The sequence below is a fragment of the Triturus cristatus genome, chromosome 3_2 (assembly GCF_964204655.1).
Source record: "Triturus cristatus chromosome 3_2, aTriCri1.1, whole genome shotgun sequence".
In the NCBI taxonomy this organism is placed as follows: domain Eukaryota; kingdom Metazoa; phylum Chordata; class Amphibia; order Caudata; family Salamandridae; genus Triturus; species Triturus cristatus.
The window spans coordinates 793,152,543-793,168,599 of record NC_140584.1 but is presented as its reverse complement, the minus strand read 5'-3'; the positions used below and the strand labels follow the sequence as shown (position 1 = coordinate 793,168,599).

The window sequence follows — 16,057 nt, the reverse complement described above, 5'->3', positions numbered from 1 at the left end:
GCCAGGCGTTGCCTCTCAGAAAATGTTGTTTCATTCAGCATCCAAACTTTATCAATGCTTTCAGCTGCCTCTCGCTCAGCAAGTGCACCCTGACTATTTCCACACCATTTGTCTTAGCATTTAGTAAACATGTCGTGTCCCTCTGTAATCTGTCTCTATTGTCACTTGTCTGTACTTCTTAGAGCTGCATGGAAAACTATGTCTCCCCACCCTTCCCTGTGAGCTCATTGCTGCATGCACCGTTTGCTCCTCCTGTATCTGTCCCGCGTAGATTTGTTGAGCTCCCCCATATCCTGTTTATTATGTATCATCCCAACGACCAGACTTGCATACCTGGTAACACGCAGGCTTGCAAAGAGCACTGTCAGAAAATCCATTTAACCAGCGCAAAGAAGCTTACTGGATCCAGTTGCTGTCATGTGTTTTGGACTGAATGCAAACCCTTCCCTCTTGTGTCCTTCCACCATCTGTTTTCAATCCAAATAACAAACTCACATGTACAGCGCTCAAATTAATTTCATATCTCCCTATACTAGTTCACCACTAATCCTCTTTAGGCTCTGGAGTAGCGTGCTACTTGCTGAAAAGCGCTTTGATGCCTCGCCATGGGTAGTAAGCGCTATATAAATACAATTATATTACAATTAAAGCATACTTCCTGTCTTACTTTCTGATTTTCGAGTTAAAAATAAGTATGTACCATTTTTCTCTCACATGGCCCTGCAGTGCCACCTGCTGATCAATTGCTAGCGATAGCTTGGGTAGCATTATGTCCAGTTATCCATACCTCTACATCAGTCTTTAAAACTATACCGATGCATGAGTCTTTTGGCCATAGATTTCGGCAGTCTTTCTGTTAATTTATTTTCTTTCATCACTGAACACTCTACTAAAGCCAACGTGTGCTTACAGTCTCTGCTCAGCTACAGTCCCTCCATCCACTCTTTCGGATCACTGCATTATCTACTTACTTCAGGTTTCAACACTAACAACATCATTCTCATCAACCCCATCGCATCCAACAAAGCCGCTTCTTCACCGTATACCTTCCTTCTTTCATGAATGCAAAGTTCCATTCCAGTGAGTTACTCAACCTACTCTCCGAAGAGAAACGGGTTTGTGGAGGTTTCATGGGCTGCCTGGCTCTTTCCCCACGCATTGTGTCTGTCTAAGTTTCTCTCACCAGTCAGTTTCATGTTGGTGATTAACACCTTCCATTCCTTAACGATCTTTGGGCCCGATTCACAGAACTAACTTAAGACAAAATCCTAAACTTACTACAGACTTAAGTCTGTCTTAAGTTTGTCTTAAGTCTGTCTTAAGTCTGTCTTAAGTCTATCTTAAGTTTGTCTTAAGTCTGTCTTAAGTTTGTCTTCAGACAAACTTAAGACAAAATCCTTACTTCTGTGAATACCAAAAGTAGTAAGTTTAGGATTTTGTCTTAGGTTAGTTCTGTGAATCGGCCCCTGTGCCTGTTTCATTTGCTGTTTTTTATAGCATAAACTTGGCCCAAATGTATTGGAGCACTTTGCCTTTAGGGGGCGTCATTAGAGGAGCCTTTCGGACGATTTTGGGTCGACTTTGCACTGTATAAAACAGCAAACAGAAGAAAAGCCTCTCTCCACTGGTTCATCATGGTTTCAACGTGCGAGCGGTGCACTCAGATGCAGTCTTTCTTACGTTTAACAGGGACGAACGAGAGGAAACATTCTTTGACTTTATACACCTGCGAAATGGACCGAGGATACAGCCATGTAGTAAATGATAAAAACATTAACAGTAACTTATTTATACTTATGAACCTGTCTCAAAATCATGTGATTCTTTGATGGTGATGTGGTTCTGTGGTGGTAAATGTTTTGTGTTACAAAATTAGAGCCAACGTCTACGAGTGGCCAGCGTTTCCAACATCTGTGTGTCAGGCAACTTGACAGAGAGCCTAGAAAAAAGGCTGGTCATTCAGGGGTGCCGGAAATGAATCTTAATGCTTTCCAGGCCACAATAAGTCTCTGAACACCTTTGTGCCCTACCCCAATGACAGGCACTGTGAGATATTCAGACTGCCTTTTATTCCCTGCTCCAGAGCTATCAAACCTGCTGCGTTACAAACTGCCACCCACAACAGAGACACGCAGAGACACTTACAGGTGACCCACTTCATTGTATAAAATATTGTATGTTTTCTATTCTTGACTCTTTTTCAGTTCTCTTCTTAGTGCGGGGTGAGAGCATTTCAAAATTCTTTCGAAGTTTAGTTCGTGAGCTTGCTCGAACATGGCATGCATATCAAACATGCTTGACCACTACATGTTTTATTTCCTTTCTCCTCAGGCGTTTACCTAATCTCCCCACATTATATTGACACCAGTTACTGCACAATATATTGGCATTCCTGATAAACAAGTCATTACACTTTTATGGAGTTTCAGTAACTTATATTGCACAACTGCTCACCAAGCTAAATCTTACAACAGAAATGTGTATTAATCACATAGACGAAACCTAATACATTTACCAATGCTTGTTGCAAAAGGTACTTGCTATCAAGAACATGTGCTTGTGCAAGTGACCACACCGGTTTCTAAAATGGTCATACCACACCTGTTTTTAAATGGGCATAAACATTTCTTGAAGGTATTTCTTTCTTTCACCGTCAAATATAGATGCACCGTTGTCCTCTAGGAGCCAGTACGAGAACCACATTTAGCACTTTTCTTTGTTTATTTTTGCTTTTCTAAATCTGACTTTTTCCAATCAGTATTCCAATTTGGTATTTCTATAATTTTGGATACCCACAGGAGATTCTTCCGATATTAGCGACTTTTAAAATGTAATTCTTATCTACCTAACCAACCATATTTTTGCCTTTTTAATTTTTTCCACCTAAAGTGCATTACTTTAAAGTCAATTGTCACACATGTATAAAATATACTTTTGTATGAAAAGCATTACTGCTTGATCAGTCTCACAAGCGTGAGTCAGGTATCACACACATGAACCAGTTTACCTAATAGGTGCCAGTTTGTTTGGCCTTTGCAAAAGAACAGTCACAGCTTACAAAAAGACTACGACTCCCCAATAGCTAGGCTAACGAGTTTCCTACAGTCCTCTATGGTCGATCCTTGGTGTCTCCTTTGTACATGACAATGATGCAGTCTTGTGGCTTTTTGAATAAGTTTCTGACAGCTCTCGTACTCTCGGGCAATATAGACACAATTCAACAAGCAACCAAGTATGTGAGTTGAACTTAGGTGTGCAAATGGCTTGTGGTACTAATGGAAATTCAAGTTTTATTTTTCCAAAACGTAAATTTGCATCAACAGCACAATTTCCTTACATTTAATATTACACCAGTCTGGTGTAATGCTATGTCCGAGTAAGTCTGCTCACATGGGCTATAAATGCATTATTAAGGAAGGGGATGCCTTGTGATGATGGTGAACATCAAGGTTATGTCCACAAAGTGTTGCATATCTCCGTATTGTAAAGATATGCTGTGTTTTCGGGGATTAGGCCTGTAATCCACACAATAATTAAGATGATCAGCATCTGTACAGAACTGGATTTAAGCTGGAGGTGCTCTGTTCTAGGTTTATCCTCTTCCCAAGAAGATGCTCTGTATGATACAGGCACGTATTCTAACCTAGGCTGTAAACTATAACATGTCTGTTTTGTTTCAGTGACTGCAAGTGATAGCGTTACATGAAATGGATCCAGGAAAAGAAGGTAAGTGGCACATATGTCAGGAAGCATGTGGCATCCTTCTATGATGTCTGTGAGAACCTTCTATGAACACCATTCACATTTAGTTCGTTGTAATGACTAATCTGTATCTATTTTCCACCATGTTTACTGTGTGCCACCACACAATTAAGATATACCATTTGCAGCTCAGTGGTGAAGTTGTGAAACAGTGTTGGGAGTCCGACTTCAGGCACCAGGTCAGGTCCTCGAGCATACTGTGTTTAGTAGGATAATAGAGCGGCTGCCATTCATACCCTCGCTGACTAGGCAATGGTTGTAAATCCAGTCCATTGTTTGTCCCGCAGCTACTGAAGTCATTTTAATACTGGGGGATGCGACCTTCCAAGCTGAGTTTGAGCCAGAAGGCAAGGTTTGAGAGCTAGTCTATGCAATTTAGTTCTGCTTCTCCGTTGAGGCCTATACATGCCTCATTGTAGTAGATAATGCATGACAGGGCCCCAGTTAAGATGAGTGTGATTCAGTCGAGAGTTTGAAGGAGTGACAGACTGTACCTGGTTGATCCTGCCAGTAGCATATGCTTGTCTCAAAGGTTAAGCCATGCACGTGTAAGTTCACATGGCCAGTACAGTGAAACTGCGAATGGCTCATTAAATCAGTTATGGTTCCTTTGATCGCTCTTGCTTCGAACCCAAGGACCCACAGCTAAATGGGAAGTTAGTAAAGTTCCTGTTACTAGCAGCATCTAAGCATGGATCAGCGGCATCCTGAGCAATTGCAAAAACTATACAGGGCTTTAGCCTTCATAACTGCAACCTGTGAGTACAGATATTGGACTGTCTCCAATACAACGCGAATAAGGGCTTTTTTAGAAACTTATTTCTACCTGTTTTAAAATATATGACTTTACCAATGTGCATTTTGTAATGGTTTTAATTAATCAAAAACAATAAATTATTTACTTACAGACTGTTTTTGGTGGTGAAAGTTAGTTCCATGTCAAACTCGACTCCAAGATTTCTGATTGAGTTTCATTAGCAGAGTGCCATCCATGTCAGGTGCATACCCTTGTGGGGTACTCTTGCAAGTCACGCTACTTCCAGTGTGATCAGGGCCAACACTTTTTCTTCTCTACCCCATGTCAGTTATGTTGTGGATATTTCCGGAGTGACCTCAGTGGGAACAGTCGGCCATAAACCCTCATTCAAGTAGCCAGAAAGTTGCTCGTTCATCTAGTCAAAATCTTTCAGCCAGGGTACAGTTTTTTCAAAGTTTTTACACGAGGAGCTGCTAGATTACCCCGTTGCTTCCTCAGGGAGGACAACATACCTCTACCGTATGTTAACGGCCAGGCTTTCAAAACCTCAAAAATCTATGCACTTTTTCTGCTGGAAAACGTGCCAAGGAAAGAAATATGGCCCTGTTTACATTTGTTTGTTTTTAAGCTGATTTGTGAAGTGTGCCTGTCTCCTGAGAGCGAGGCAAAGAATACAGGAGTAAACCCGTTAACCCAAGAGAGACTGGGTACAGTTTATATCAAAACACAATGTCTCAACTGGAATACATTTAGAGAAGGCAATTTTATTTTTAAAAAAAGGTAGCAGAAGTCACAAGGGAAGGGAAAGAACAAAGGTAGACCACAGCAGGAAGGGTGCAAGGAACAGGAATATTTTACATATATTATATAAGTAGTTATATCAGCACTACAGTATAATTAAATAAAACAGTGACCATACCATACAAGTGTGCACTGAACATGCAAGTGACAGTGGGCGGCGCAGTGACACAAAGGTGAAAAAACAGCGTGAACGGCGCAACAGAAAAATGAAATAAACAAAAATGTGCTCAAATACAAAAATTATACAGGGTTAATCTAGGTCAACTGTGTAAATTAATTTGACCACAATAGGCGCCAATGTTCTGAGCTGAGTTGTCGACGACGTTTCGACCTCTTCAAATTCAAGTCATCATCAGGACAAGGATCACTTGATTTGGGAGTAGTGCGGTATAGGGGATAGGGAAAAGAAAAAGTTAAGCCATGTTGGAAAAGGCAGAAAAACGGGTACATTAAGTCCCCTGAGAGCACCTTCTGCTTCCAAAGCTTGGTGGTCTCCTCGTCACCTGAAGCATGTGTGTGGTGCAAATTCCTATGTCCCATCATTTAGATACAAAAAGCCACTTGAAACAGAATCATCTTTATGGCCTACCTAAATGTGAAGCAGTTGTTTTCTAGTTTTAACTTGCCTGCAACTTTAGTCAACATTTCTTCTATCATGAAGAATTAGTTTTTTCAGATTGCTGCCCATGGATGCACATGTATCGTGATGTACCAATTGTCATTTGGAGTGTTCTTTCTTTTTGCGAAGGTCAATGCTTATTATACTTACTGTCCATCTGGTTCACAAAGAACCATTTGAACATTCATGGTCAAACAATCCTTGACCATTTAGAAATTCCCTTTTGTCGAACATTCCTTTCAATAGCACATCAGCTGACCTGGTACGGCCAATTTCCTAAATGGTTTCCATTTCAAAGTCCCAGGTTTGTGGCCATTGATGAGCAATAAACGATATGTGTATGTAATCCTCTTCCTCACATTGCCTAAGGCGATTGTCATAATCTCTGACGCCCACCAAGTAATTTCTTTGACCAACAAAACGTCAGAGCCTACCAAAAGAGCTATAGTGTGCCCACCCACAGAATAGTTTCAAAGAACGTTGCCCCAACATCCTCTGCCACTCCCTGAGTACTGCAATAAGACATCAGCAATAAAGAACTCAAACACCTAATCAGATAGCACCAATAACAATCACTATTAGAGATATAATTCCGAAGAAAAAACTTGATCATTTATACCCGGATTAAAAAAAAGGGGTCAAGCATCAAAAATATTTGTAGGAGGTGAAGAAAGAAGACTGTGATATGAGTGAATTGTAGGCTAACGTTTTTTGGGTAGTTATTGTTCCTAGCAAGGCTGATTGTGTTTGTCAGCAGCTTTTTCAAGAGTAGAGATTTCACTCACAGCATGCACAGATGAATAAGTGTGAATTTACAATTATCTTGAAACTTTTCTTGGGGTTGCCACCACTGTGTATGTGTCAATTTTTGTAAGTACAAATTGTGTTTATAAATTCCATTATCTCCTTTAATTCCAAACCTAGTTCCACCAAAGTTGGCTTGGTGACTTTCTTGCTTGTTTTCACCAAATGACTATATGCTTGAGCGCTGTTCTTGAAAGTCGTTCAAACAAGAAGGACTACGGACGTTAAGTTCATCCTCCGAGATATGATCGTGTGCCCATTACAATGACTAAAGTAACAGGTGCCTGAATTGACCAGTCTCCTAAGGACTGTAATAAACATCCACTAAATCAAATTGTATGAATCTTGGCACGCGAGCACTTTGTTTACTGATCATTTTCGAAAAATCATTATGAATTACTCCGTATTATCCCTTTGCCTGTTTTAAAATGAGAGATATTTGTCATGTATAATGCATTTTTTTTAGTCATGTATAAAATATATATATACATATATTATCTACTGGCGGTCGCCAGTAGATAGTTATAGTTAGGACCGTGTTTCCATAGGAAATCCGCAACATTCTATTTGGAATAACTTTGGCGCCGATTGACGAATCCTCGCAAAATTTTCAAAATAGGTGGGGCGCTCCGCTCTGCTCCTTCCCTGAAAGTCTCGGGGGGATTCGTAAAGCAGGGGCTGAGAAAAAGGGGGGGTCCCAAAACACGTTTTCCCCATGCATTTTTCCATAGGACCTTTAGTCCAAGCTACAGCCCGAACGGCTGAACAGAATTACTTGAAATTTGGCAGAGAGGTAGTCCTCAGTTCAGGGATGTGCCTTTTGCAGGTCTGGTGTAATTCTGTTCATTAGTTCCTGAGAAAATTGCAGTTAAAAGCATATATATATCTATAGGCGCGCACCGTGCGCGTACGGTAAGCATACCGTACGCGCACGGTGACGTGCGCGAGCGCAATTCTGATTGGTTGTTAGATGTCAGTAAACATTCGAATCGGTCGAAATCAGGAAGTGTCAGCCGCCATTTTGTCTCTCGCAGTCTGAGGCAATGAAAAACAAAGGGGGAAAACGTGAGAAGGGGGCAGGATGGACAGGTCCTGACCCCCTAGCCTTTGTCAGGGGGTCACTGAAGGACCCCCAAGGGTAAAAAAAATAAATATTTTTTTTTGTGAAAAATCGCGGGGTGCGCGCACCGTACGCGTACGGCACGAACAACGCATCGTGGGCGCTTGGTGAGCGCACGGTGAAAAAACTTTAAAAAAAAACATAACTTAGCATTTCAAAAACCGTACAAATTCACTGAAAAAACCATAGGTTTCACACACGTTATAGTTAGGAATTAGCATTTAAAAAACCTTGCAAATTCACTTAAAAAACCATAGGTTTCACACATTTTATAGTTAGCTGGACATTTCACTCGTGAAAAACCATTGAAATTCCCCCGTTATAGTTAGTGCAGGCAACTATAACTCATGCAACCGCAATCCTCTGCTGATGACGTCAGATATTACATCACTGATGACATATGTGTCTTTCTGAAAAAAAAATATTTGTAATATATGTATAGCTAAAAATTAATGGAAGAAGACATGGGTAAATAAGTGTCTAAATACAGTGATGTAATATCTGACGTCATCAGCAGAGGATTGCAGTCGCGTGAGTTATAGTTGCCTGCACTAACTATAACGGGGGAATTTCAATGGTTTTTCACGAGTGAAATGTCCAGCTAACTATAACATGTGTGAAACCTATGGTTTTTTTAAGTCAATATATATATATATATATATATATATATATATATATATATATATATATATATATATGAGAAAGGAGCGGCTGCTCCGGAACGCGTCGGGCGATTTTGCCATTTAACAAAAAAAAACTATCTAATCACGCTGACGGATCTGGGCTCGGTTATTCTTGGTAGGGACCACAATACCGAGGACGAGGGCTGGAGTTTATATATATATATATATATACATATATATATATATATATATATGTATATATTACCTACTGGCGGTCGCCAGTAGGTAGTTATAGTTAGGACCACGTTTCCATAGGAAATCCGCAACATTCTATTTTGAATAACTTTGGCGCCGGTTGACGAATCCTCACGAATTTTTCAAAATAGGTGGGGCGCTCCGCTCCGCTACGCTCCGCTCCTACCCTGAAAGTCTCGGGGGGATTCGTCAAGTGGGGGCTGAGATAAAAGGGGGGTCCCAAAACGCGTTTTTCCCATGCATTTTTCCATAGGACCTTTAGACACAGCTACAGCCCGAACGGCTGAACAGAATTACTTGAAATTTGGCAGAGAGGTAGTCCTCAGGTCAAGGAAGTGCCTTTTGTAGGTTTGGTGTAAATCTGTTCAGTAGATTCAGAGAAAATAGCCTTTAAATCAATATATATATCTGAGCCAGCGTACGGTGCGCTTACGGTGCGCTTACCGTACGCGTACGGTGGCGTGCGCGAGCGCGATTTTGATTGGCTGTTAGATCTTAGTAAACATTCGAATCGGTCGAAACCAGGAAGCGGCGGCCGCCATTTTCTCTCTCGCTCTCTGAGTTCGGCAGCAAAAACGATGCCAAAAAATGTCTAAAGAGGCAGTTTCTTGAGATCCTAACCACCCAGCATTGATATAGGGGTCCCCAAACAACCCCCAAGCCCAAATAATTTTTTTTTTTTTTTTCGGAAAATCGCCGATTACGCTTACCGTACGCGTACGGTAACATTTAAAATAAAAAAAAATTTATCCACACCCTCCCCACCCCGTGTGCAAATGGTGCCTGAAGGGCACCATTTGTGCATGGCTTATTACAGATAAGAAATAAACAGAGAATACATTTCACAAAGATGCGCATAATATGTCCCCCATGTGCGCACGGTGCGCGAAGCGCATCGTGCGTACATGGCCCATCCCGCATAACGTGGGTACGCGGTGCGCGCAATGCACCGCGTGACCACCGTGCGTGCACGGCACTAACTGCGTAAAGTGGGCGCGCGGTGCGCGAAACGCACGGCGTGCTCACTGTGCGCGCACGGTGCGCGAAGCGCACCGTGCGCGCACGGAACGAACTGCGTTAACTGGGCGCGCACGCCACGAATGGCGTAAAGTAACTTAGCATTTAAAAAAACGTACAAATTCACTGAAAAAACCATAGGTTTCACACACGTTATAGTTAGGAATTAGCATTTAAAAAACCTTGCAAATTCACTGAAAAAACCATAGGTTTCACACATGTTATAGTTAGCTGTACATTTCACTCGTAAAAAACCAATGAAATTCCCCCGTTATAGTTAGTGCAGGCAACTATAACTCACGCGACCGCAATCTTCTGCTGATGACATATGTGTCTTTATGAAAAAAAAATATTTGTAATATATGTATAGCTAAAATTTAATGGAAGAAGACATGGGCAAATAAGTGTCTAAATACAGCATTAGCATCAGCAGAGGATTGCGGTCGCGTGAGTTATAGTTGCCTGCACTAACTATAACGGGGGAATTTCATTGGTTTTTTACGAGTGAAATGTACAGCTAACTATAACATGTGTGAAACCTATGGTTTTTTCAGTGAATATATATATGTATATATATATACTTGAAGATGAAGGATCACAAGAAAACAACAGCCAGCCAGGGAAAAATCTTGATCCCAAAGGATACAATGAGTCACAAAGAAATAAAATATCCAAGAAAGAAGTGACTCAAACAGATAGATTCACCAAAGAACAAAAATATATTTCCACTACAACGTTTCAGCTTCCGCCTTCCTCAGGTAGTACAAGATGGTTTGCTCTGTGGCTGCACAGATGACACAGCTGAATTTTCAAAAAGCATCATGAGTGAAGATTCCATTTGGAATGTGGAATCAATGCAGTCCTGAGAGGTCTTGAGATATGCAGTAATCAGGTTGTGTTGTCAGTAATGTTCAGTCCATCTGGATGCAGTAATTTTAAACGGTACATCCAGAAGTTTTCCCTGGAGTCCAGTAGTTCTTCCTTTGAAACATGTTCCACAGGGAAAATCTTCAAATCTGATAGTGAATGATCCACAAGGTTGAAATGATTGGCTACAGGCTGGTCAATTTTCTTATTAATTATTGCAGATTTGTGTTTCCTGAATCGTGTACGGAGGTCATTCACTGTTTGGCCTACATATTGTTTTTTACAGCTTTGCCGTTGGCACTGAATCACATAAATAATGCATGTTGAGCGACATGTAAGATGCTGCCTTATTGCATAGGTCCTTCTCGTAACAGAACTAGTTACAGATGATGTTTGTAAAAGATATTCACACGTGATGCTCCTTTTAGAGTCACAGCAATAAACCCCTGCATTTGTTACAGCTTGCTTGAGTTCAGCTCTCACAATAAGAGATCGTAAATTTGGAGCTCTGCGGTAAGCAATGACTGGTGGTTTTGGAAAAACCTTTTGCAATTTTTCACAAGTGGACAGTAAGGGAAATGTTTTTTGCATTATATTTCTGTAGTTAGGAGCTGATGGATGATAGTCAACTACAAATGGAGTTCTGTCACTTTTGTTTCTGCCGTTGGTATTCCAAATAAGTGCTTCTCTGGGTAACTGCAAAGACTTGTCAATTTGTTGCTGTATGACATGCAGAGGATAGCCTCGCCTTTTAAATAATGTAGCAAGCTCCTGTAGATGGTCTTTACAGGTTTCCTCATTGCTGCAGATGCGTCTTATTCTGAGTGCTTGGCTGTAGATGATGCTCAGTTTAGTGCGGTGTGGGTGACATGAAGTCCAGTTTAGATACAAATGAGCATCTGTAGGCTTGTGGTACAGATCAGTTGTAATTTTGTGTTCATGAATGGTGAGTAGCACATCCAGAAAAGGGAGATGAGGCTTCTGTTTAGTATTGCTGCTGGTAAATTTGATGGTAGGATGGATATTGTTGATATAAGCTGTAAATTGTTCTAATGTTCTACTTCCTGCATTCCATATTATAAATATGTCATCAATGTATTGTAGCCATACCAGTGGTTTGATGCTAGAAGTAGCAAGTATACAGTTCTCTAGTTTGCCCATGAAGATATTTGCATAGGATGGAGCCATCCGAGTGCCCATGGAAGTCCCTTGTATCTGCAGATAGTGTTTACCATTGAATGTAAAATTGTTGGATTTAAGGATAACTCTTGCAAAGTTGGTAAGCACATTTGTTGATGGCTTTTTCACAGTTCTTTTATCAAGAGCTTCAGATAATGCCATAAGCCCATTCTCATGTGGTATATTGGTGTATAATGATGTAACATCAAATGTAGCCAGAAGAGTATCATCATCAAATGTGTAGGTTTGGTTTAATTTTTCAATAATCTGAAGGAAGTGACTGGTATCTTTAACAAATGATGGAAGTTCCTGTACAATGGGCTGGAGGTGCAGGTCGACAAATAAAGGTAGTCTCTCAGTGGCTGTGTCATTGCCAGAGATGATGGGACGGCCAGGGTTGTTCATTTTGTGAATTTTGGGAAGCATATAAAATCTCCCAGGTCTTGGTTTGGGATGAACAAGTATATCTGCTGTTGTTTCCTCAATAAGGTTTAAGCTCCTGTATCTTACAACCATGTTCTTAATTTCTTTGTTCAAGTCTTCTGTGGGATCAGTTTCTAAAGGTTTGTAAGTGTTGATATCCATTAGTTGTCTCATTCCTTCCTCAATATAATCACTTACTTTCATGGCAACCACTGCACCACCTTTGTCTGCCGGTTTTATAACGACATCCATTCTCTGTTGAAGGAGGTGGAGAGCTTTTCTTTCTTCTCGGGTGATGTTATCAAAAATCCTTTTAGGTGTTGATTCCTTGATGAGTTTCTTGATGGATAAAATGTATGTATCAAGGACAGGATTTCTACCACATTGTGGAGTCCATGATTTGGGATGGCGGAACTTCTTAAATGGATCTGGAAGGTAGCTTGGCAGATCAACATTAGAATTATTGTAAAAGTATTCTGCAAGTCTGCATCTTCTCTCGAAGGTTTTTAGGTCTTTCATCATGTTGGCAGTATTATGGTCCTTCGGTACAGGACAGAAATAGAGGCCTTTGCTCAAGAGGTTCAATTCGCCTGGTGATAGGAGCCCTCCAGTCAAGTCAATAACTGGGTCGGATGTCTGCAAGGGTTGTAGCTGACTGATGCTATGCAGCCTTTTTTGTCTTATAAATCTTCTATTCATTTTATGCTGTTTACTCACAGGGCTTTCACTGACAAGAAAATCTCCAAAAACAGAATGATTTATGAAGTGTTGAGTTGGAAGAGGAGGTATATGAAATCTTAACATATCTCTTTTTAGTTTTGCAGATTTAATTTCAATAGCTTTCCTGGCAGTCATCTTTTTTACTACTGCAATCCTCTGTAGTATGTGTGCCACTTCAGAGTCACTTTTTGTGTTCTTTAAAAGCTCCAGTTCTTTTTGTAGCTTGGCTTTAAGCATCTGCATTTTTTGAATGTTTACTTTAATAGATACCAATAGTAGGCCCATTGATGAGTTATGCAGTAAAATATTCCATGTAGCGGACCATTCACAACTAGTTAGTTTAAAAGGTGTTAAGTTTTTTATAGATTTGTAAATGTGCTATTGTAAATTGGCACTTACTGATTTTCTCCTGGATGAACAGCGCATATCTAGGATATAGATTTGTTCTTGACATGGTGGTTGCTTCTGGCTTGAGTATCGGATCCAGGGAGGATACGGGTTTGTAATCCCAAAAACAGTATACTTGAAGATGAAGGATCACAAGAAAACAACAGCCAGCCAGGGCAAAAATCTGGATCCCAAAGGATACAATGAGTCACAAAGAAATAAAATATCCAAGAAAGAAGTGACTCAAACAGATAGATTCACCAAAGAACAAAAATATATTTCCACTACAATATATATATATTTAGCTAGGTTTCTAACTGTGTATTAACTTATTGCTGAAGGGTTCGATAAATTGAATAAGACTGATACAAGTCGAAAGCAATATATTTTTATATGGATTTTAAAAAAGTTTTCTACCTAACAAATCTGTATGTATATCATGAACTGTCTTTCTGCATTTGTTGTGTTATATTTGGTAAGACCCAGTTGGCACACATCCTTTTTAAGTCTGGCTTGATAGCACAACTAAAGTATACCTGCTATTACCAGTTCTTTAGAATATGTATAGAGTGGAATTTGGCTTCACCCAAAGAGGGCATTATTCTCTCACCTAATTCAATTGACTGGAACACTGTGGATGTACCAGGAGCGGCCCGTGCCGGTAAGTGCGGTGGGGCAGGTTGGGGGGCCGGGGGGATTCGACAGACGACAATGAGGGAAAATTAAATAAATAATTAATTTTCCCTTGTCTGTTGAATCCCCCTCCCACCCCGACCGCTCCTACCTGCACAGGCCACTCCTGAAATGTGTTTGTATTGAGTGATTGCATTGCATTTCAAAAGTAGTTATCACATATTAAAATCCTTCTCTAATAGATGCATTGTACATAGAAAACACTGCTTTTTTGTTTTACTGTGGCAGGCTTTTTTAAATGGTTTGTGCCGAAATCACAATGCACAGACCCGTTGGCTTTGCCAATGCTTGTCTGTGTAGGTTTTAGAGAGTTGACTCCTTATCCCACAGTTTGTATGCCCTCAGGCTGCATTTAGAGCTATGGGACCTCTGCTGCACACAGAGAGTAACAGGTTACGTCACTGGCACTAGTTGGGGCACCTAAGGACACGTTTACACTGGTAGAAGTGCAACACAAGAGCCCATTAGAGCTGTTTGCGCAGAAAACTTGTCTGGGTAAAACAATTCCGAATTTGAGTTTGACAAAGGGCCTCATTACAACTGCCCCAGAGCAGTAGCAGTAATTCTTCCCCCATCTCCGAGTTACTAATTCAAGGGAAATCAGAAAATGGAAGGGTGGGGACGCTGTCACGTGTCACATGTTGGTCTCTGAGGGTCAACTAAGAAATGTGCAATTACTAGCAGTAATGCCTCCTCGAGACTTCAGCTGCTGCCAGGAGGTGGAGTGTATGGGTGAAATACTCTGGGTCCGTGGTGTTACAATGGACTGGCATTAAGTGGGTACTTGTAATCGAGGCCTAGAATAAAGCAAAGCAAAATCAAACCTTTCTGGAACTGCGACCACTGATCCGAAGCCCTAAAGAACAGACCGGCCCTTAAATCAACGCAAGGCGCGTCTAAGAGGTTGTTCAACTTACCTGATGAGTACTTATGTTCTTTCTTCTCTACAGGGCCTCTCAGTGAAATTGAGAATTCTGTGTACAGAACTGCTATGAAGCTGCGCGCAACTCAGGCGGTCTGCCAGCGTGAGTACTGCAAGCGCTATATTAGTTACAAGACGAAAACAGCCTCGTTTGGCGGAATTTAGGGCTATTTCTTGTTATTGTTCGGAATAGTAACTCGCATCATTGGTCACGTGCCGTGTGAGATGATTGAAATGTCTTTCTGCTTAGATGTTTTCCAGAAAGCGCCAAATCTCTGGAATTTTAGTGATCCGAATGAGAAGTCTTCAGTGAAATGTCTGACTGTCTGCACTCTTTACAGTATGGACATCTCTTTAAAGCTCTCTCTGTACTGTGTACATATTTATTCCACTGTACAGTGCGTGCGTTGTGTCACATGTTGTGCACTATTCCCAGGGGCCGAGTTAGTGAGGATATCGGTGTTGTAGGATTAAATAATACGTAACTATCCTTGCTACAATTACATTGTTATTCGGTATAATTAATAGTGTTTTGAAATTTGAGTACTGCGCAACGACGGGGAAGCTTCAAGTACAGGTTTTTCCTTTTGTAAGAGTTAATGTTTTTTTAAACCCGAGTAGTGAGGATATATTGTCAATAATGGGGCGCAAGTTCATACATTGCAGTGATGGCTGGTGGCATTTGAAAGTGGTGAGGCGTAAAATTATAGTCGTACTGCACTCCGGCAAGCGAGCGTAGCGATGGGGGCGGGGGGGGGGGGGTCTCCCCGAGAAAATGTAAAAAAAAGAGTGGACAACTGGTGCATTTTCAAGCAAATTTGAGGAAGCAGGAAGGTTAATAGAGCAATACGATTGAATTATTTATCATTTAAGAAATTGCCAATTTGTATGCGCTTTAGAGGACAATCTTTGCGCATGCTGATGTTATCATTTGCCCATATTAACTTTTGAACACACTGATACACTTGCAATGGTTTTAGCCATACAATAAATACATCCATTGACTGTGTAGTGCTGTACATCAATATGATGACACTATTTCCTTAAATTAATTTTCTGTTTTCACACAATGGAGCTGCTGCTCTAGTACTGAAAAAAGGATGGTTTA

General features: G+C 40.8%; 1 protein-coding gene across 1 annotated transcript in view; it reads left to right on the top strand.

Moving 5' to 3' along the window:
• The window catches only part of LOC146858153 (dystrotelin-like), a 123,520-nt gene that overhangs the window by 13,921 nt on the left and 93,542 nt on the right, over positions 1-16,057 (top strand). The window contains exons 2-3 of the mRNA XM_085647102.1: positions 3,681-3,726; positions 14,978-15,052. Of these exons, the coding sequence (XP_085503228.1) occupies positions 3,708-3,726; positions 14,978-15,052 (94 nt within the window). The 5' untranslated portion in view covers positions 3,681-3,707. The remainder of the gene's footprint in view (positions 1-3,680; positions 3,727-14,977; positions 15,053-16,057) is intronic.